At 36.1% G+C, this 22,160-nt stretch overlaps 1 protein-coding gene across 4 annotated transcripts in view; it reads right to left on the bottom strand.

The window, feature by feature from the left end:
* The window catches only part of DPP10 (dipeptidyl peptidase like 10), a 1,316,731-nt gene that overhangs the window by 91,811 nt on the left and 1,202,760 nt on the right, over positions 1–22,160 (bottom strand). For all 4 annotated transcript variants that reach the window (XM_045558744.1, XM_045558743.1, XM_045558745.1 and 1 more), the window contains 3 exons: positions 21,610–21,730; positions 11,178–11,332; positions 5,018–5,115 (listed from right to left, as the gene is read on the bottom strand). In XM_045558744.1, coding sequence (XP_045414700.1) covers positions 5,018–5,115; positions 11,178–11,332; positions 21,610–21,730 — 374 coding nt within the window. The remainder of the gene's footprint in view (positions 1–5,017; positions 5,116–11,177; positions 11,333–21,609; positions 21,731–22,160) is intronic.

Below are 22,160 nucleotides of genomic sequence, written 5' to 3'. Positions count from 1 at the left end.
ACTTGTCATACAGCGAAGCCTGCCATATTTTCTTCAACAGTCTCTTCAAGACATCTGGCGGCTTTCACAACCAGCTGAGCCCTGCTTGAAAACTGCCTATAAACTCAGTGAAATCATAATATGAAGTGCCCTAAATGGACTCAACAAGGCAACTTTGACTCAAATTTGCAGCTGGTGTGGGGATAATCTTTGATCAAATCAATGGGCCTTGTGATGCTACAAAGAACAATGTTCTGTGTTTTGTTTAAGCTGATACCTTTCATATATATTATCATATTTAGCAGTGTGGATAGTAAAAAGCGGAACATACAGTTATTAACATAAATAATATTTTTAGGTACTATAAATAATTGGGAAAAGAAGTTCAGAACTCTGACAATTCATATTTCTGAATAATTAGTATAAATGTTCAAAACTGAAGTTAAAATTAATTAAATATTGTAAACAACTAACCAAAGACTGCAAATTCAAGGTCAGATTTTTGGAAAAAATCTAGGTAGAATTCATACATAGTTGATTTTCAAACTCAATCAGAAATTTGTCTCAATTAGCTAAAGTAAATACTATGTTGTGTGCAAAATGAGATGATTAACATGAATAATTTTAAAAATAAACAACAATACCACAAAATTTAAGTATTGAGTGCTTTCACTTTCAAAGTAGTGCCCAAGTAAAACATTACAAGAACATCTTTGCGATGCCTTTACAGACACTGACAAATTGTATTTATTACACATAATGGCAAATATTGACTTTTAAAAAGGATTTAATATATGAAAAAAGAATTGAAAGCCAAATAGTACAAATGTGAATAACTGATTTTTAAAGGGGACACTATCTTAGATATAAAATTATTTAGTAAAATTCATTAATTTGTAGCCATACGCTTATATTTCTCTTTGATTAGATAATGTGATTATTTTGTGTGTTTGCACATGATGTACATTATGGTCACAAGTAAAACATAATCTGATACAAGATACCTTATTATACACCTTATTTATACCTGTTGCACATGACAACCACAATCTGAAGAGAGAGAATTTTTCCCAAAATTGAATTTTTTAAGTCTTACAAGGGGCAATTTCAAACCTTTGAAATTTTTATATTGAAGTGTTTAAAATAACCAAAATGGAAGCTAAGGTAGAGCTTGACACATAGGCAGAGGGGAAAGATACATCTAATACCTAAATCACTTCCTATGTTCTTTCTTTTCTTGCCCCAAGGTCCTAGGTGTACATCTCCCTATGATTCGTATTGCCTTATTCCGCTTGCTCGTAAGTATTCGGGCTTTCTCTGAATGAGGGAGTAGAGAAGTGCCCTTACCTGGAAATGTCACACTCCTTGGCCTGCCTGCTGCAGAGGTGGCTGTGCTCCTGGAACTCCATCTCATGAACACATTAGATCTTGTGTCCCACAACCAGTGGCCAGCAGAAGTCCCTTTCTTATAACTGGTTTTCCTGCTTGTTCCTAGTCCCCATGGCTCTGGATTACCCAGGGAGTCCTCGAGGAGCTGGTCCTCTTGAGCCACAGAGACAGAGACAAGCTGGTTAGAGGGATTGCACTCAAGTCAACAGAGACTTTCTATCAGCTGGGTGGTCTGGCACAGAAGATCTAATTGTCCACAAGGGTATGGAGGCCCCAGCACCACCTGCAGACAGGTATGTTAGCAGGCGCGCTCATGTTTTCACTGGTTTTCTGTCTAATCACTGCTTTATGTTCCAAACATAATCTCTGTGCATATATAGATACACTGAGCTCATTCTCTTCCAGGTAATATAGGATTCTGCCCGTAAGTGTATTATGATGATCTTCATGACTAATTTGTAGCTAGTGTCCTCTAAAGACCTCTGTTAATAACTGTACATTACTTATAAGAAGAATCATTCAGGACACTTCTATGAACACAGATGAATTTATTAATTATATATTTTTTGGAAAGCACAGATAGTCCTTGGAAGAATAAGAGATGTAGGCTAGACATACTTCAATTAAATAGGAGGAAAAAGCATGAGAGTGTCAAGCCCAGATGACAGGGCAATATGGCCAGTGTTACATCAATAATGTAGGTTGAGAACAATGGGTCACAAAAGATGGGGAAATAGAGAAAGATTTCCAATAAGTAGACTAATGCTAAAGACAGAGTAAGGAGAAACCAGTGACAAATCATTACTTTAACTCCTTAGACTGGAGAGGTCTGAACACAAATGACAATGAATCATTTCCCCAAAACAATGTGACACTTATCTAATCTGTAGAAAAATACGCATGATTCATTATTATAAAAAATTATTTCACTAGAACTTAACTGTATATTTTTAAATTCACATTTAAATTTTCCAATAAAGGTTCTCAGTGCTTGCAATACTTTAAACTCATAGTGCAGCACTTTGCAAAATGTTTTTTTCTCCCAAGATGAGATGATTCATCTAACTTGCACTGGTTCTGAGGACATTGAAAAAGGGGTATTATCTTAGTTCCTACCATGCTATATTCTTTTCAGAAGCCATATAGACCATAATCCAAATAAAAATAAACTGAATGATGATGAATATGAACTGAATTAATATTGAAGAAGAGTTGTATTCATAGTCTAAATTCGTTTGATGAAGTGTCTTTAGCTGAATCAGGCGCAAATAAATAAATTAATAAAACAAATGAATGAGGTATGAGGGTAGAAATTAGGAAAAGAAATTATGCCCTTCTCCAGATCATTTTACCCTTTTAATTTCTCTTTTGACCATATTAATGAATTTAAATTTATTTATTTTATAGTCTTTGACTAGAGTATAAGTATCTGGTTGAAGGGAAAATCTACGAAATGATGATACTAGCTTGGGGGCCTTTTTCTATTATAACTATAAATGTTAGTTATTATTAATAAATAAACCAATCAGCCAAATAAACAATCAAACAGATCAAACCAATGACCTAAGATTTTCAATACCAACACATTTTATTCCTTGGGGGGCAGTAGGGGTCAGGGAATACAATTTGCAAGGTAGCTTAAGTCATAAAAGTATATCTTTCTATATTTATCTTATTAATCTTTCTATCTATATAGGCATACCCATATATATTCAATTATTATTCTTGTCACTATGGTTATTTTACTAGGGAGAAGAAAGCTAAGAGATGGTCATATTTGAGGTTCAGATGTGGTGGGAAAAAAGCACAAAAAAGAAAAAAACATAGTTTGTAACCATACTGAGAAATAATATGTGGTTCACTTATTGATTGCCATCTTATAAATAATCTGAAGATTATAAAAATATAATGATGCTTAGATAACATACCAAAAAGAGTAAAAATGTAAATTATTATAAAATAAACATTTATTTAATTATTTAAATATTCTGATCTTGAGACTGTAGGCAATATCTCAAATTGTACAGGTAGCTATGCTATGAACACAACACAAACTCCAAAAGAAAGAGAGGGAATGTGATGAAATTAATAGGACATGGGAAAAATATGTTACTAATGAATCAATGTACGTATGTTTATATTTACACAAATGGGTAACAAAGTCAAGGTCAGGAATCATTAGCTCCTATTAGAAAGAAACATGTATATTATAAAACTGATCCCTACTGCAAAGATTTAAAACACAGAAAAAGTGTTAGAAATTATCATTTGAAGACTAAGGGATTCTGGCGCTGAGAGAGGGAAAGTGACTTGTCCAAGGAGACAAATGAATGGTGGTAGACATGTGACTCTAATACTCCTACTTTTGTTCCCTTTCCTGTTAATTCAGCGCATTAAACAAATCAGAGAAAAAGATAAGAGTTAAGGATCAGTTAAAAATGTCAATAGTTTCATAATTGCTTCATTGGTGACTAAATCATTCATGGCTGGTACATCAAGCTCAGAAATAGAAGTTTCTGTTTGATTTGGTCAACCTCTTGCCTTCTACTTGCCAATTCAGATTGATCTTTAAGGTCTTCCATCCAATGTGGATGAAATGCTCTACAGCTTGATGAAATTGGCCTTATCTCATTTTCTACCTTTGCTAACAACTAGTTCTGAGGTTCTACTTTAACCATTTATTCTCTCTAGGTTTTGTCATTCCATCAGTAAAAGGAACAGTTTGTATGAAGTAGTTAATGCCTTCTTGTATAAGCATTCCATAAGCTTTTATTACCTTTTCAAATAGTAAAAATATCTGCACATATCAGTCTCTACTATCTATGAAAATTCCCAACCAGGATGATTTTTTTCTAAATATGTCAATGAAACAACATTTGAGTGAAATTTTTATTGGAATCTGCATTGATTATGGATATCAACAAAACAAGTTTCAAGCTTAGCTCCATATTATTCAATACAGTGTGAAACCATTTTCTAAATCAATTTCCTATTTCCAAAGGGCTCCGATATTTGAAGGAATCACCTTTGAAGTTTTGAGACTACTCTGGATTGCAAAATACACATGATTATTTGATTATTTGTTCACTGCTGAAGATTTTGATAACATTTAAATTATGTTTTTGACACATAAAAATGTATTTCTTTTCTCCCTGCTCCAACTTTTTAAATATGAAGGCTTCATATGTCAGATACTATGAAAAAAACTTCATTAATTTTTTCTGCCTGGAGAAGAATTCTAGAGAATCCTTGGCAAGCTGTGGGGACACAATTGGAAAAACTACCAAATTCCAGGGAGATCATACCCTTTTAAAGAATACCTTTTTAAAAATGGAGCAACTATTTTCTTGAAGAAAATTCAGTGGAAAGTTTTCTTTTGTCCCCATCTCTCTGTCACATTCCCAGCAAAAGACCTAATTCTCAGCATCAGAATCTGCAGTCATTTTGTGGTGGTGATAATCACCTTGAAACGAAATGCTTCTTGGAAACAGCCAGACACTGAGAATGACTTCATTCCTCACTAATGGAGGCAACCTCAGCTTTATTTTCAAGTGGATTTGTTGAGCTGATCACATCTCTCTCTAAATTGCAACAATAATTGGAGTGAAAATATCTATTTCCCCATAAAAGCGAAATTGAAATTTCATACCTTGATTTAAAGCTGTCAGGTGGCATGAGTTCCAAAGTATGAGTTGGTCCATACAGGTTTACAACATATAATTTTATTGTTGGGTTCACTTGACCTGCCTTTGAGAAAATGAGAGTTGTAATGCAAGCATGGTAAGCATTAGAATATATTGAGCAAAAAAGAAAAAGATTTTTGATTCATTTACTTTTTTGTGTTGGGGGAAAAAATGTTTAATTTCTATGAAGTAGAAACGATTTTAAATTCAACAACTTGATTGCTTTCAATTGTTTTTGGAGATTGCTGCTTCTCAAGCATTTTCCTCAGACAATTAAAGGTGATAGGAAATCGTGATGACTTCATTCATTAGGCAGTGCTACTGTGCTCTTTCCCTAGAATGGCACCAGAAGGGCTGGATGTACAAAATAACTAGTAGATAAAACAACTCCTTAGATTATAGGATATGAAATGGGATGGGAAGAAGATTTGGCTAATTTAAAAAAAGAAGGAGAAAGGAAGGAATGAAGGAAGGAAGGAAGGGAAGGAGGGAGGGAGGGAGAAAACCTATCTAACTCAGGTCCTACAAGCTTACAATTCCACAAACCCTAATGTATTCCATCACATTAATCTCCCTGGCTTTTTTAAAAAAAATAAATGTTATTAATTACTAAATGAGGTGACTCATTTGCATAATTGACCCTTGGGAGGTGAGCCACGGGCAAACTGCCCTCTCTGAGTATCTGGCATGAAGAGTAGAAAGGCAGTGGTGAGGATATGCAATTTGAGTTCAGTGAATCAAAATTTTATTAAATAGATAACTAGCATGTATTGCAGTTGGTATGTTTCTGGAATATAGTATATGCTAAAAGCATTACATGAATTACCTCATTCAATGTCCTTACTACAATTATAAATATAATTATAACCAATGAAAATGGAAAAGCTAAGTAACTGTGCAAGGTGAAATATCTAATAACTGAGGCAGCTAGTATTTAAACCCAGGATGCTCTTAACTGCAGTGCTGCTGTTGTGCTTTCAGTTGATTCCCAGGCAACGGCCCTCAGAGTTTTTCTAAATACGCTGTGAGCAATGGAGGGGCAGAAATGGGAACTTTCACCAACATATCTCAAGCAGTTTGAATGAATGAATGAAGGAATGTTCACATGAATGAATGATGTACCGAATTAGTTGATTATTTGTGGATCAATGTGCTTCTAAATATTGCACCATTATCATAATATGGCTGATACTTTAAAGAGAAGACTATATGAGATATACAGAGGAGAAGAAGGAAATTAGAAGTGAGTTGAATTAAAAGGCCTGACAAAAATCTAAAGAGAATGATAAAACTGATTTAAAGATGACAAAGGATTCATGCTCAGAGAATTGGCATTGACAAAACCCACCAAGACCGGAAGCACCATAGTACATTCTGCCAATAGTCAGCAGGAACTCCCAAGAATTCTTTGATAGGTTATCAAGAGACCAGCACATCTGTGGGAGTGTGTCATACGCAGGTCAGAAGTCCTGAGCCAAAGAAAGGAGCCAGGAGAGGCTTTTACTACAGAAATGAGGTGACTATTAAGAGACCGTATGGAAACGGTTTATACAGTGAAGGTTTTCCTGGAAGATAACTGGTGAGCTTGCCTCACACTGAATGCTCTGGACTCAGAATTTTTAAATCTTTTCATTGCTCCCAAACCCTCCAGTGTCTGAGCATATTTGTTGGTCAATTTAGGTTTCTACAGCTCTTAGGAATTTCCTTTCACACCATTTTTGTTTTAATTTAGTTGTCATGTTCCTCCCTGAAAATATTGGCTTTATCCATTTAATTGTTAGACTGACCATTTCTCTAGCTGGATCAGGTATGTTCAAAATTAGAGCTGGATGTAGTATTAGCAGTGCCATCATCAAAGTGTTGTTCTTGGACCAGTGGCATTAAATCAGCTTCACCTGGAACCTTAGAAACGAAAATTCATGAGCCCCACACCTCAGACCTAGAGTCAGACTCAGAATCAGAATTTCTGAGCGTGGGCCTACAAATCTGTGCTTTAACAAGATTCCCAGATAATTGGTATGCAAATTTTGATAAAATCTCTACCTTTATCTCTACCTCCTTCTAATCTATCCATCTATCCATCCATCCATCTATATATCTAACTAGGACAGCTCAGTGGTTGTCAAAGGCTAGCCTGCATCAGAATCAGAGTACCCAGAAGACTTGTTAAATCACCGATGCTGAATGAAGCCCACTCCAGCATAAGGCTGGTACCCCTGGTGCTGCTGAAAGGACCACATTTTGAGAACTGGTTTAGCATAATCTGTAAGTCAGAGAAATCAGAGTTCAAATTTTGACTCTGTTATTTACTTGTTATGGACCATGGAAAGATGCTAAAAAATCCCCAAGTATTATTTTATTTGATTAACAAAAATGAGACAAACACCTCTTGGAGAATATGTCACAAGTTAGAAGTTTTGAGTCAAAAAAGTTTTCCTGTCTGTAGATAAAAACATCTCATCGTTTTGCTGTGTGGGTTAACAAAAAAGATGATTTGTAAAGTGCCTAAAATAGTATATGGTAGTGAATTAAAAATGATAATCATTAAGACATGTAATCTTTTTTATAGTGAAAAGCTGTGCTCATATTTTTTATCAGTCAACACAATGAATAAAGCAACAGGGAAATTAAATTAAATTTGATCTTTCTGTGAACTTTTACTAATGATGCATAGTTATATGACATACTTTATTAAAGACATATCAGTTACCATCATATCTTTTAAGGCAGTTTTCTTTACATCAGTAGCACTATAGGCTTATACATGTACAGCATTACTAATATCCCAATTAGCTTCTGCATGACCACAAATAAACCGTTGTGTACACATGTGGCCAATTTTCAGACACAAAATGAACAACTCAGCCAAACAGCAGGCGTCTCCATAATTCAACTGTTAAGAATTCTATAATCTCAGTTAGAATTTTATCTTTCCATGGAGTTTTGAAATTAAGCACACATCAAAAGTTCATCTGTACTTTTTAATATTTGAATCACTTTAAGAGTTTGCAAATTAGAGGAGTTCATCTATTTGCTTTTTATGGTCACGTTTGCCACAAAGACAGCAAATCCACAGAATTCCTTTCTCTATGATTCTGAAACACAAGCCTCCATAATAATTAACCTTATTTTACTGGCAACTAAATTGTCATTAAACAAGATAATGTTTTAATTAAAAAGATTAACCTGAGGTTACTGGGATAGAACTGTGCATCTCTTTTGTGCTGAATTGCTAATGATAGGGTATTTTATGAGTTCTGAATCATGCTGAATTAAGTAAAATACAAATATATTTGTTGTGTAAGTATTTCATTAGTAAATCTGACCACATTGAGTATTTACTGCACTCATTTTAAAGCACAATTTAGTATGAACCCTATGTGCTACTTCAGTTTCTAAAGTAGAACTTTTTGAAAGTTTATTGCATAAGTAAGAACAAATCAAAACAATACATTTGTTACAGGAAAAACTATCAAACATTTTCCTTAAACCATAGTAGAAAATAGTTAAGCCTGAAAATTTAAGTAACGCATTCACAATGATACTGAAATTTATTTTAAGAACATGGACAAAAATACAGACCTATTTTCTTTGAGTCTTATTATTCTTAAGCGCCTGGGCAGATGTTCCTACTAAAAATGGTTTGAGGGCTGGGGATTCTTTCTCTTGGCTTTGCCTGCTAAAATATCTTTTTGCTTATTTTTTAATACTCATTAATGATAGTCATTAACACACACCTAAGACTTCCATCATGTTATATATATATGAGAGAGAGAAAGAGTGAGAGAGAGAGCAAGCAGGTGTGACGTTAAGAATGCTGCCCATATATAGCTAAGTTATTAGGAGTAAATAGAGAAAATAGAGCTCCACAAATATGTCTTCACATGACAAGGAGATGTTTTGATTCCAGCTGGATCTTCTGAAATACAAGTTGACCTCTGGCAGTTTCACAGTAAGGAACAAAGTCAATAAATTCGAATTATTTCCCTCATCCTAAAATAACTGTGACTTTTATAAAATCACTAAGCCTTTTAGGATCCATTTGCCCATTCTTAAAACAGAGATAATTGTGATAAAGACTAAATGAAAAGGAAAAAAAGTGAAAAGTCTCCCTGAAAACACAGAGTGCATTATTACCACACGTGATTTCTACAATTAATAAACAAACACTATTGTTCTGTTATGCCTATCTTTACCATTAAGCAATATTAAATAATTAATTAAATAACAAATTATTAAATAATAATACGTTATCTATGTTTGTGTCCAGTGTCTTCTGAACTACTGCTGACATGTTTCAATTTTCTCAGATGGTCCTATTTGTCCATATATTTGTCTCAGTATTGACAGAATTATGAGGTCCAGAAGTGCCCAAGTTCAAGCACCATAAGTCCATAATGGAGAAGGCAATTTGAAGATGAGGTGACACATATGCCTTTTTTATGTGAATCACAAAAGTTCTACTGCTCTTGAGAAATGAATTGCAAAACATTATCTCTTCCAGGGTGCTGATTTTATTCCCTTGGTGCAGTGCACTGAATATTTGCATGTCACTTTGTTCCCTTTCGGCAACACACTGGACAGTTGGATGTGCCTTTCACAGCGTGTCACTAGATCTCCATTTTCTGTTTAAATTACCAGGTGAACTTTTATTGTTACAAGTAAATCAAACAATGGAATAATTCATGTATTTGAGAAATATTTTCAAGTTTTCTCTTAAAAAAATGCTGGTATGCTATATAGGCTCAAACTGTCACTCACAAAAACATGCCTGAAACTATAATTAAAGAAGTCATAAGTTCTTTTCTTGCAATACAATAAAAATCTCTTGATGAATATGATGAATTGTTGTTAGGTTAAATTGTTATTTTCTCCTGAAGAGCACGGAGTATATGTGCTTTCTAATCTATGTTCCCAAAGAAGACCCTAAAAATAGCATTTTAAAATCACAGCATCAGATTCTGTGAACATACCTTCATTGTGGGACTAAAGTCAGGAGGGTGATGGAGTTTGCCTCCTTTGCTGAGCTAATGCAGGGTGCAGATTCAAAGATAGAAAACCAATTGTACTTGGAAAAAACAAAATACAACTCACTAAAGGAATGGCTTAAAAATGGCTTGTAAACGAAATCAGCGTCCTCTCTTAAGAGCTAAAATGAAAAGTGAAATTATAAAGTTTTCTATGAGACATTTTTTCATGATTAAAGTATAAGGGGCCTCATGAGCCTTTTTTGTTGTTGCTGTTATATAAACATGGGGAAAATATGCATATAAGAAGAGACCTTGAATAATTAAAAATGGCAGACTGAGGAAAAACCAGCACAATCCAGATGCCTTTATAACCATTTTCTAGAGGTTTCACCAATACTTTAAAATAATTTTGCTGACTGCCCAGTGTTTCCATATTTGCTTCATCTGATAAAAAAAATCCATCTATCCTAGCTACCCACAGCTATGACTCCACACCAGCATTGCATAAAGTATGTTCTAGAGTACGCTCTGCCAAAATAATGCTGATTTTAGTACTAATACCAATAAATTCTTTATGCTTAGTCTATTCTTTATTGGTGATTTTTTATGCTTAGTCTATTCTTTACTGAGATTCTTTATGCTCAATCTATTTCTTACTGGAGATTCTTTATGCTTAGTCTATTTTTTATAGGAGATTTATAATACACATTAACATACAGTGCATTAAGCACTCTACAAAATCATCTGAAAGAAGCTAGATTTTTTTAAAGAACTTCCAGCTTATTTAACCATGGCACGTTCCTCTCCCTCATAACACCTATTACCAACTTGTAGGATAGACTTGGAGAAACCTTGTCCCTGCCTCAGTGCTGCCGGCTCTCTTCTCTCTCTCTTTTCAACTGGTAAGGTGAGAAAAAAATAAGAATGAGCATCAGAAGGAAAGAAATATAGCAAAAGTGGAAGCTCCCACACCCCTAAATTGTCTCTACCTCTTTTTACACAAGCACTGTGTATCGACTACTGCAAGCTCGAAAATGATGTCAGATAACAGATGAAGGAAGCTTCTGTTTTCCTCCAAAGACAAACTAAGAATACTATCAATGAAGCGGCTAGTGCAGACAGAGAAGGAACAAACTAGGACTTCCACATTACTTACCTTAGGGTAAGGATACTGCTTTCCTTTGGGATACAGCGCCCCAGTAAACCGGGGGATAACCATGGTTGGTACCAACGAGTTATTTATCATCAGGAAGGCGAGCCTTTCTCCATCTGGTGACCACCAGTGGGCGATGTGAGAACGCAGAAGTTCCTCTAGAATAAATGAGTGTTATTTGAGACCAACTGTAGAGATGTGGGCTCAGTGACCCACAAACATCTGTCCTTGAAATCTCTGTTGTACCTACATGTTCTAGACCCTCTGCGTTGCATTTTATTCTACTTTCCTGAGAATTCACTATTTCTCAGTTACTCTTTTAATTCCAGGAAAAGCAGCTGAAAGAGGAAGGAAAAAATGAAGCAATGAAGTCAGGGGTTTCACAGATTGCCAGCAATGTAGATCAAGCAGATGAAAGCACCACTAGAGTGAAAAGAATGAAAACAGTTATTGAAGAGTGATAAATGGCCAAAAACCACGCCCACGTCATCATTCATTCATATTTACACGCAATCATGTTTCCATTCTCTCATCATCAAACCAGGTGAGGACCAACAAGATTCATCAAACTATTTTATGCTCTAAGAAAATGGAATAAGAAATATACAGGATATCTTTCATCTAACCTAAGATCCACTATCCACTTTTATATACCTGCTTTCTGGCCCAGAAAGTTTACCTATAGGAACTACCTCAAAGGGGCCCCGAAGCCCTCTGGAAACAAGAGGGCATGATCATTATGGTTCTTTAGCAGGAGGTTAGAAGAAAGAGAGTAAAGTCAGGTTATTTATTCTCTTGGCTCCATCCTGCAATGTCACCTCAGGCTGGCTGTGAACTTTAAATGATGTCACTACGTCTGTCAATGCAGCCATCTCTACACAATTTTCTCCTTCTGTGTCTGGTAACAGCTCATCTCTCGGGTCGTAGGGGTGGTAATAGCTTGGCTGCTACTGGTTTAGATTATAGCACTTCCCTTTGTGGTTTCCCTATACCTTCACCTTGGTAAATGTTCTCATTGTAAATAAATCCTATTCAAAGTATCATATTGAATGTGCCAATTCTTGGGACTCTGACAGTTACAGTAATTAATGTCAGCAGTAGGCTCAGAAAAGAAACTCTCAAAATTAGATTTTGAGATTAGGTTTATCATATATCTATATCTAGATAGATAGAAGTATATATGAAATGTAATCATCACCTTTCCAGGTGGGAATTGGAGCATAGACAATCCAGAGCAAGGGATAGAATCATGAGTGATTAATTGTCACTGGTGGTGACATGGAATAAAATGCAGATAGAGGAAAAAGGCATTGGAAGAACAAGTGCTTGTGGCACTTAGTTGCTAAAACAATGGTGATTGCAAAGATTGTGAAATATAGTTCACGTGGGTCTTCTGATACCCCAGTGACATTACATAGGAAAAAGGAGAAATTGAAACCATGATTGTAAAATTAGGAATGCACATACAGAACAAAAGGTCATCACGACATCTTTGGAAGAGTCTCTCTCTTCTGTAGTTGCAGGGAAGATATGGCTGCAGTCCAAGAGAACATAGTAATGGTTGCAAAGCTGCAATACTAATTAGGGCTGAATTCTGTTTTTGCTTTTAAGCTAAGATAAAGATATTGGTGAAGAAGGATTGGGACCCTGATACACAGGGTAAGAATATTTGGGTAAAGGTATGCAGTATACTGAGGATTTCTGGACCAGTATCATAAATAACACATTTTGGGCTTGAGTACTGCTGTATGTGGACAATTTTATGGCTGTATATTTTGAACCTCAAAATTACCACAAGTCTTCTGGTTGACAGAGGCAACCTCTGTCCAAGGGAATTAGACCTCCTCTGCATAAAGGTAGAGAATGGGAGACAAATTTCTGTAAAGATTTAAGAGTCTACAACACTAGGGATGTTCCTAGAGACCTAGTAGTCTGAGACACACTGGAATATCACATTGAGATGTCTTTTCTAAAGTGAGAGAAAATTTTTTGGGATTATGTTTATGCAAAAGCGAAAAGGCATTGGACTCTTTGGATTTAGAAGACAACAGAAACCACATTCACATGTGTTGCTCTGCTCCATCTCCTAGGCAACCTGTACAGCTGCGAATTCTGGGTAGAACCTGAGCAACAGGGGTCCCTGCAACAGATCAAGGCCATGATGCAACCTTCTCTACCTCCTGTACCTTGCGACCCAGCAGATCCAATGGTTATGCAAGTGTTCATGGCAAACAGAGATGTTGTGTGGAGCCTTTGGCACTCCCCATATCGTAATCATAGCAGAGGCATTACAAGCTTTAGAGAAAAGACCATTGCCTCTTGTGTTGAAAAATATTATCTATTTCAAAAGCAGCCTTCTCCTGGGCTCTGGTAGAAACAATTGGCCTAACCGTGGAATACCAAGTGACTTTGCAATGAAACAGCTTATCATGGACTGATTGTTATCTGATCCACTGACCATAAAACTGAACACGTACAGCAACATTCCACTATAACATAAAAGTGGGATTGGGCCACAAAACATACGTGACTGCCCATAGTATTTTATGCTCTGCTTCATCCCCTCTCCTCGTCTCACATCTGTGCCACACAGTGTGTTTTCTAACACAATCGGCAGAGGAGGAGTGAAAGCAGGCCTGGTTTATGGGCAAGACTGCATGATGAACAAGAACAAGCTGAAATCAAGTAGGCTCTAGACTATAATTTGACTCCAAAGTGGTGTCAAAAGACAATAATAAACATAAACCCTCCTGCTTACCAGAATTTTGAACAGAACACTTAGTTGTCTACTTTTTGTGGAAGGAGATCTGCCCTGAGGCATGGATTCATCCTGATTCATGCACAGTAACTAATAAATGGCCACTTGATCAGGGATTTGGGAAGAGTAGAATCAGAAAATCCATGACAAGGAGGTTTAGGAAAAGATAAGTAAATAGACTTATTAGAAAGGGTAAAAATGTGAATATATTAGTGTCCCACTTAATGTCCACCAGAGCACATTATAGCAGAGGCGGCTGTCAATAATCAGATGGACAAGAAGACTGTCTGGTGTGTGTGGGTCAGCCTCTGGCTCCACCATGGCCATCAATGAGCCTTTCATGTAGTATCATTTCCCAGGGGGACCTGGTGACTACTTGGTGGCAGATGGATTGATTGCATGGGAACCTTTCCATCAAGAAGGGGTAGCAGTTTGTCCTCACAGAGACAGGTACATATTCTGGGTATGAGTTTGTTTGCTCTTGCTGCCTATAGTCCAGCTCAGCATGACTATTCACAGACTTACAGGAAAACTTACCCACTACCATAATAACTCACACTATATTACCTCAAACAGGAAATATTTTATGGCGAAAACAAGGGCAATCGGCTCAGTGCATAGCCAGGAGATATAGATCTAGGAACTAAAGGAAGAAGTAATAGTGTTCATTCTCACTATCATACCAATAACTTGCCAGATACAATTTGTTTCTTGTTCTCATAATAATGAGTTGGTGAATTTAGAAGTTCATTGCTTAAAAGAGGAGTGTCTCTCAAACAGGAATATAGTCATAATTCTGTTCCTCTGAATTTGAAGCTGAAATTTCTCCCTAACCATTGTGGGTTCATTATGACCAAAAACACAAAAAAACAAAACAAAACAAAAAACTGGCAAAACATAGTCACTATGCTAGGTTTTGTGACTGATTTCACCTGCCGGGAATAAAATGTGTCTTTGCTATACAAAGGAGGGCAAAGGGAAATATATTTGGAACTTAGGAGAGTCACAAATACTTCTTTGCCCAATAGGGCTGGCCAATGGAAAGCTGAAATTATAGCAACCTAATTTGCTAAGGAGTGAGGTTTGTCAGGAATAAAGTTTTGGTGTGATCCACTTGTTACATAACCTGTCTAGTTGACATGCTGACAGAAAGTAAAGGGAAAAGGAATGGGTAGTTGAAGAAGCAACTGTGATTGCCAGTTAAGACCACATGATAAGCTTATTTCTTTTCTTACTGGGGAAACTTTCCTCCAACCTTCTAAGAAAAATACAAGTGGTGGCTACATTTATACGTTTCAGATGTATAAATGGAATGGACTGATGCCATCCTGCAATGAAACAGTAATAGATGGGACTATGTGTGCTTCTCCTTCCAGCACACAAACTTTTAATTTGAATAAGAACATCCCCCATGTTTTTTGACTTTTTGTTAGGTATGAACAATATGAAACCCAGACAAATAAAATGAAAGGAGGGAGAGAGCATGTGGAATTTGTTTTCTTGGCTCCCAAGCATTGAAATCATGTGAGTCTGGCTTTGTTCAACCAAAACTCACTGCTTCTTTTACTGTGAAAAATCTACAGGACATTTTTTCCTTCTAGTTTCTGTTGACCCTCCCCCTGTTTGGGTGTTAATGGCTAAATCATTACTAGTTGTAGTTTGTGGCATGTCCCATGTTCTTGATAAGTAGCCCCTTCATAGACAAAACCTCCTTGAATTACTCTTTTTTGAATGTGCCATTTTTCTTCCAGCTGTGATCCTGACCCTGTATTATACAAATAACAATTAAGTCGAGGAGATGTGAGTTATACACATGACACATTGAAGAAAAAGTATATATGCTAAGGGCCAATGTGAGTGTGAACTCTAAGTCCTATGAGATTTGAAGGTACAAAGAAATCCTGTCGGCTAAAGTGAACAGTCCAGATTTCTGAGAAGCAGGTTCTGTCACAGGTGCTGACACATGTGAACCCAGCACTTCCCAAGAGTAAGCCTGGCCTAGAGTTGAGGGCACTGTTCAATAGAAATAGGGTACCACCTACTCTCATTGATTTTAGAGTGATTTATGCCTAATGCTCTTGCCCACAAATTCCTAACATACCAAAATAATACATAGAAGGAGTTATGTGACTTTACTCAGATGCAAAAATAAAGCAAACTGGAATGGGAAGGAGGTAAATAAAAGAATCTTTAATATGCATTTACTTAACAGTCATCCTGGATAAGGCACAGCTTCTTTAATCGCAACTAATGGGAACATTTACTCATGGATTCAAACTTCCTATGTTAATTATATTATATTATTTACTAAGAATTTATTTTTACAAATCGCATTCCACTCCAATTTAGCATAACTTTGGCTGTTCATCATTTTCTATTGCTCTGATTTAGAAAATCTCATGGCAGAGCAGATGGAGTTTTCAACACATGTGGGTTTATAGCACAGATACTTAAAAACATAGCCTCAACACAAAGCACTTCCAGAAAACTAAGATACAACCCTTGTGTTCAGATTAGCATGCTATTCTGAAAAGCAAGTCGATTTTTTCCATTTTTAGTTTATTAACTTAGATAGATAGGATTTCCTAAGGATGCTACTGGCAACCCTGTGAGCTGGTGGTTGATTTTTTCCCCTCTTATTTTCTGCATTTCACTGCCAACTTTCTTGGAAAAAATGTTTATATTCATAACCTGCTTATGTCCTACTTACACCTAGATACACTGCTGTCTTGCTTCTGGTGCCACCAATGGACTGATTTTATTTATCAAGGTTATCAAATCCAATGGTAACTTTGGAATCCTTAGCTTGTTTGACATCCAGAGACTCAGCACTGTTGATAATCCCATCTTCCTCTGGCCTCCATGGCTGCAGCCCCATGGATGGTACTTAGTAATTGTTCAATAAATATTTGTTGAGTCAGTGATGATGGAATGGATGCAATTCCATGTGCCCAAGACAAGACAAAAAATAATGTGAAAGTAGGGCATTTTGAATTTTTCTTATTAAACAAAAAAGGTATAACAATTGCAATCTGCTGATAAGGATATTATTTATCTTGTGTATTTTTTCTCACTTCTTTATTCTTATGCAAAGACCATTTCTTCTATGAAACACCTGAGATTTCTCCATAATTCTATTCAGTATGCTGACATAAATTCTATTTGTACTTCTGTTTACCATGGTCTGAATGGCTCCTGATAGAATAATTATTTGCTGTTCATCGCCCTACTACCTTGGAAATACCTGAGACATAGAAGCCCTTATTCCTCCTTGTATTGTTCTCAGGTAATACCTGACAGATATTTGCTTCACAGCTATTGAATTGAATTTCAAAGAATAATCCCTTTAAAAATATGAGGTTCTAAAATATATTTATATATCATTTTGGCATATTAGTTCCATTGTTCTGTATGCTTAAATAATTAAAAGTGACAGTCATTTTTTTCCTATTTAATAGATTAAGTACTTTATGAAAATTTTCTAAGCTGTGAACTTGGTAACTGTAGACTTTACTTTTTTAAAATAAAATTTAAAAGTTTTTTAAAATAAAATTTTGATACAAAATGTAGTTATGTTACCATGTTAAGTACAGCAATTTATATGAATAACACTGGATGTGCTTTGTGTAAATTATATTTAAAATAATCTTCCATTTTGAATATTTTATTATTTTTCTGAACAGTACCAACTGTTTAAAACATATTATATTTCATATATTTTTACTTTCCTTAGGGACTGAATAATACTAGAAATAGAAACAGAGATGCTTAAAAATGATGCTTTTAAAGACTTTTAAAGACTCAACATTAGTGACTGAGGTTGGGAGCAGCAGTACTCTCACAGATTGGCCTGGCCCTAAAAAGATTAAGACATGCCCTTAAAACTTGCCATAAAAACATTTAGTGTCTTTTATGTGCCTCTTTCTCTCACCTTTTTTTTTTTTTTCATGACATTTACAGAAGGTAAATTTCAATTTAAAAAAAAAAGTGGGCTGGGTGCGGTGGCTCACGCCTGTAATCCTAGCACTCTGGGAGGCCGAGGGGGGTGGATTGCTCGAGGTCAGGAGTTCGAGACCAGCCTCAGCAAGAGTGAGACACTGTCTCTACTAAAAATAGAAAAGAAATTATCTGGCCAACTAAAATATATATACAGAAAAAATTAGCTGGGCATGGTGGCGCCTGCCTGTAGTCCCAGCTACTGGGAAGGCTGAAGCAGTAGGATCGCTTAAGCCCAGGAATGTGAGGTTGCTGTGAGCTAGGCTGACACCACGGCACTCACTCTAGCCCAGACAACACAGCGAGACTCTGTCTCAAAAAAAAAAAAAAAAAAAAAAAATGGAAATGTTACATGCTACTTCCTGTGTCTCCCATGCATGCTAATTTAGATTGTACTTGATTCTTGTAAGTAATAAAAAGGAAATTTCCACACCAGAGTATTACACACAGTGCTGAAGATTATGCACATTCCCTGGATGATATCAGTGTGCTTTGGTGAGTATATTAAAGGGAAAAGAAAAGGTCTGGAGCCTGGGAGCTGTGGGTACACTAGACAAGCAAGGTGATGGTGGGAGATTTAAGGTGCACGTAGGACTCTTGAAGCCTAGGTTGCAGATGGCAGGCAATCAATAACATCAATGAGGGGAAATCAATGACATCTGAACTGTTTAAGTCCCTCTGCCAGACCACACATTGATTTTGCTGGTAGAGTTTCTTCTTTTGGAAATATAGTGAGAATTGAAGTACGTCCATGGACAGTAGGGTTCAGAGCCTTTGGCTGAGGAAACAGATCAGTGAAATCTGATAGCTTAGGCCCCCAAATGGGTGCTATCCCTTAGGGACCAAGGAAAAGCATGCCACCACAACAAGTAGAGTAGACTGGTGACTAAGCACCGGCTTTCGACACAAAAGACAAACATTCAAATGCTGGTTCTCCCACTCATTAGCTCTGAGACCATATCCATCCGATTCACTGATCCTCCCAGAGTTTTGGTTTCTTATTAAGTGATTAGTTACACTAGTGTTGTGAGAATTCAATCACATGTACACATGGAATTTCCCACCAGACCTGCAACACAGAGCCCAAAGTACTGAGTTCAATCTGAATGGCAAAAACTATAATATTTCCATTTCCCCTTTGGAATGTGTCAGATCTACACTGCCGTCACCAAAGTTTTTGTTACCTGTTTGTCCTTCTGCCTCCCCCAACAGCTGCAAACTGTTTACTCTCAGCCCAAATATATGAATTTTTATACTCCAATTAAGAAAATTATCTTATTTTTCAGATAATGGTCTACAAGTCTATAGTTTCTCTCCTTAAAATTTCCTTAAAAATGTAATGCCCATAACCTATATGACGCTTTCCCAATAGGACAGAGGCCCAAGGCGTATTGATCAGGGATCAAGCCAGCACAATTACGTTGAGTGTACTCCTAGTTGAAGTTCATCTACGTTAAAGATCACATTCTGTCACCTAATGTCATATGCCAGCACACTGGGAAATGCGCACGTCCCCCCAGATCACTCCTTTCCTCCCTGAATTCTGCTGCTCCTTGTTACTGCTTGTTCAGTGTGTCTGCCACCACTATGTACTAGTGACTGAAACCAGAAGCCACAAAGTTGTTCCTGACTTCTTATCATCCACCCTGTCTATTTAGCCACTCTGACCTATATATTTTATTGCCTCATCAAGTTTAGAATCCTCCCTCCATTTTACTGCTTTAACTCTAGTTCTGTTGCTCATTATCTCCTCGTAGAACATGGAAGCAGCCTTATAGCTGCTCATTGGTTCTTTCTGCTCTTACATCCCGGCTTTACACTGTAGCCAAAACAATATATTTATATGGAAGATCTAATCTTGTCATTCCCTTACTTGAAAAACCCTAATAGTTTCCCCATTTACTAGTAGCAAAATAACCAAAATCCCAGATCATTGTTAGAGGTCACTATCCCTCAGTTCTTACTGCCTTCCTGTCTCCAACGTTATGCCTCAATAGTATAAAGCAGACTTTAGTTCTCTAGGTACATGCCATGCTATTTAACCCTTTTACGTTTTCACAAGCTGTTACCTCTGCTTGGATTTTCCTTCCTAATTATTTTTCATGTGTAACACTTCTTAATTTTTCAGGCTCAACTCAGGAAAATGCTTTCAAACCCCTAGAATAAGCTAAATATCATTCCTTTGTTCTTCCATAGAATCCTGTATTTACTGATAATGTGACTACTTACCACGCTGCATTGACATGGTTTCTTCAGCTGTCAGGATTTCACACAGCACTAACATTTTGAAGATAAAAGGCGAGTCTCAGTCTCTGCACTCCTCTAGGTAAGCATCAATGAGCTTTTGCTACCTAGATTCCCAGAAGTACTCAGGTTTCCAGTGTGTTCTCTCTACCTGTTTCTTCAATTCAGTGAGCTACCCTAGGCCCCTCCAATAACTTATCTTTTTGAAACAGGAAAATCAAAGTTAGCTTCTGTCACTTTCAGCCAAAGAGCCCCACTTATCAGTGTATTTCTTTTTATAAAAATATACTTTCTTAGCATAATTATTGCTGGTATCTTCATAGTAGCTTTCACATTACTCATCAAAATAAATTGTAGCCCCTAAAAACTTTTATTTGATGCTGACATGTACATGGAAATCTACCATAGATGTAAATACACCTGTACACACATACATACAAATCTCAGGGTTCCATCTCTCCCTTAATAAAATAGCGCCACCTAGCAAAATCTTTCCCTTGCATGTAAGGTCCTCAGACCAGAGTACATGTTTTACCCCCTGTTGTATGTTAGCACTTAGGCAAGTACCCGGAATACAGTAGGACTTCAGTCCTATCATTTGAGTGAGAGAATGAATGAATGAATAAATGCTCAAAATGATTCACTTTTCTTACAGTATTAAAAATACTGAGTGTGAGGTAGAAAGACTGCATTTGCAAATATTGCTCAAAATATAAAATTGGTTTTCTGGATGATTCTTAGATTTAAAGTTTGTAATAAAATAGACTAACTTACTTTAAATCTTGAAATATTTTGCCAAGATCAGTTGCAGAGTCTGACACCTAGATATTAAATTCTGGCTTTGATTCTTCTCCAGTCAATCTGTATGCAGAACTCAGGTAATAATTGGTACATAGTAAAAACTGGATAGAGACTTTCATTACCTGATTCACTTTTACATTCTCAGCTTTACTAAAAATTGATTCAATAGTTATTAAAAATAACTCTTTAGGTGGATTTTATTTTGCTCCCTGTACAGAGGCTTATAAAATGTGACAGAATGTCTCTAATGGAAATGATGAAAATCAAGTGGCTTTCATGCATTTTTTGAGCAGTAAAGTTTTTTTTTGTTTCTTCTTTTCCATAGAGTCAGAAAAATTTGTCATGCAATTCCAGAGTGATGTAAGGTGACCATTCACTTTCATTCATTAAGTGTCGTCAAAAATAACATCTATGCAGACCCCATATACACATATCTCTCAAATATGGAATCATGTAAGTAGATGTAAATCATAGCCAGTCAAACTATAACATGCAAAGATATGAAAGCATGAAGGCAATTTTGAGAGGAAATGAGGAGAAGTCATAGTACTGCTCTGGAATGAACAAATTTTTCTTATAGATTTTGTATAAAAACATATCGTGTGTATTTTTTGAAACTAAATCTGTTTGACTCACCTTCATATAACCAGTCAGCAATCCCATTAAAAATTATTCCTTCTTTTCCAGAAGATGTCAGTCGCAATGAACTGCTCTTTATATCAGGTTGATAGTAGATATTATTTTCAAATATGTAAATCTGGATCAGGAAACATATGAAACAAACAAAAAACACAACATGTTAGGATGCCATTTAAAACTTTAATGTTACAGAATGATTTCTGAATAGCCAAGTTGTATTATTTACATTCCTTCAAGTTTTTTTTTATTTAATGGATATATTTGCAATGCTTTCAATGATAATGGCTGTTTCACTCCTTATTGTATCAATATCAAGTTATCATTTTGAAATTCCATGGCACTTGGTATTGGTGCGTTCCAATCTATATTTTTTGCAATAAGATTTCATGTACTTAATAATCTCTTTCCATATAACAAAATTGGTTTGGCTTTAGGATAACATTTTGCATACTCAAGAGACTGATAACTGTATCTACATGCCATTTTAGTAACAGCCAAGTGACTGTTTGAAAAGCTTCAATTTGGAGCCTTTACTTTTATAAAAATGC

Source organism: Lemur catta, chromosome 8 (assembly GCF_020740605.2).
Source record: "Lemur catta isolate mLemCat1 chromosome 8, mLemCat1.pri, whole genome shotgun sequence".
NCBI lineage: Eukaryota > Metazoa > Chordata > Mammalia > Primates > Lemuridae > Lemur > Lemur catta.
The sequence above is the reverse complement of the archived record's forward strand: the minus strand, read 5'-3'. Positions and strand labels throughout refer to the sequence as shown.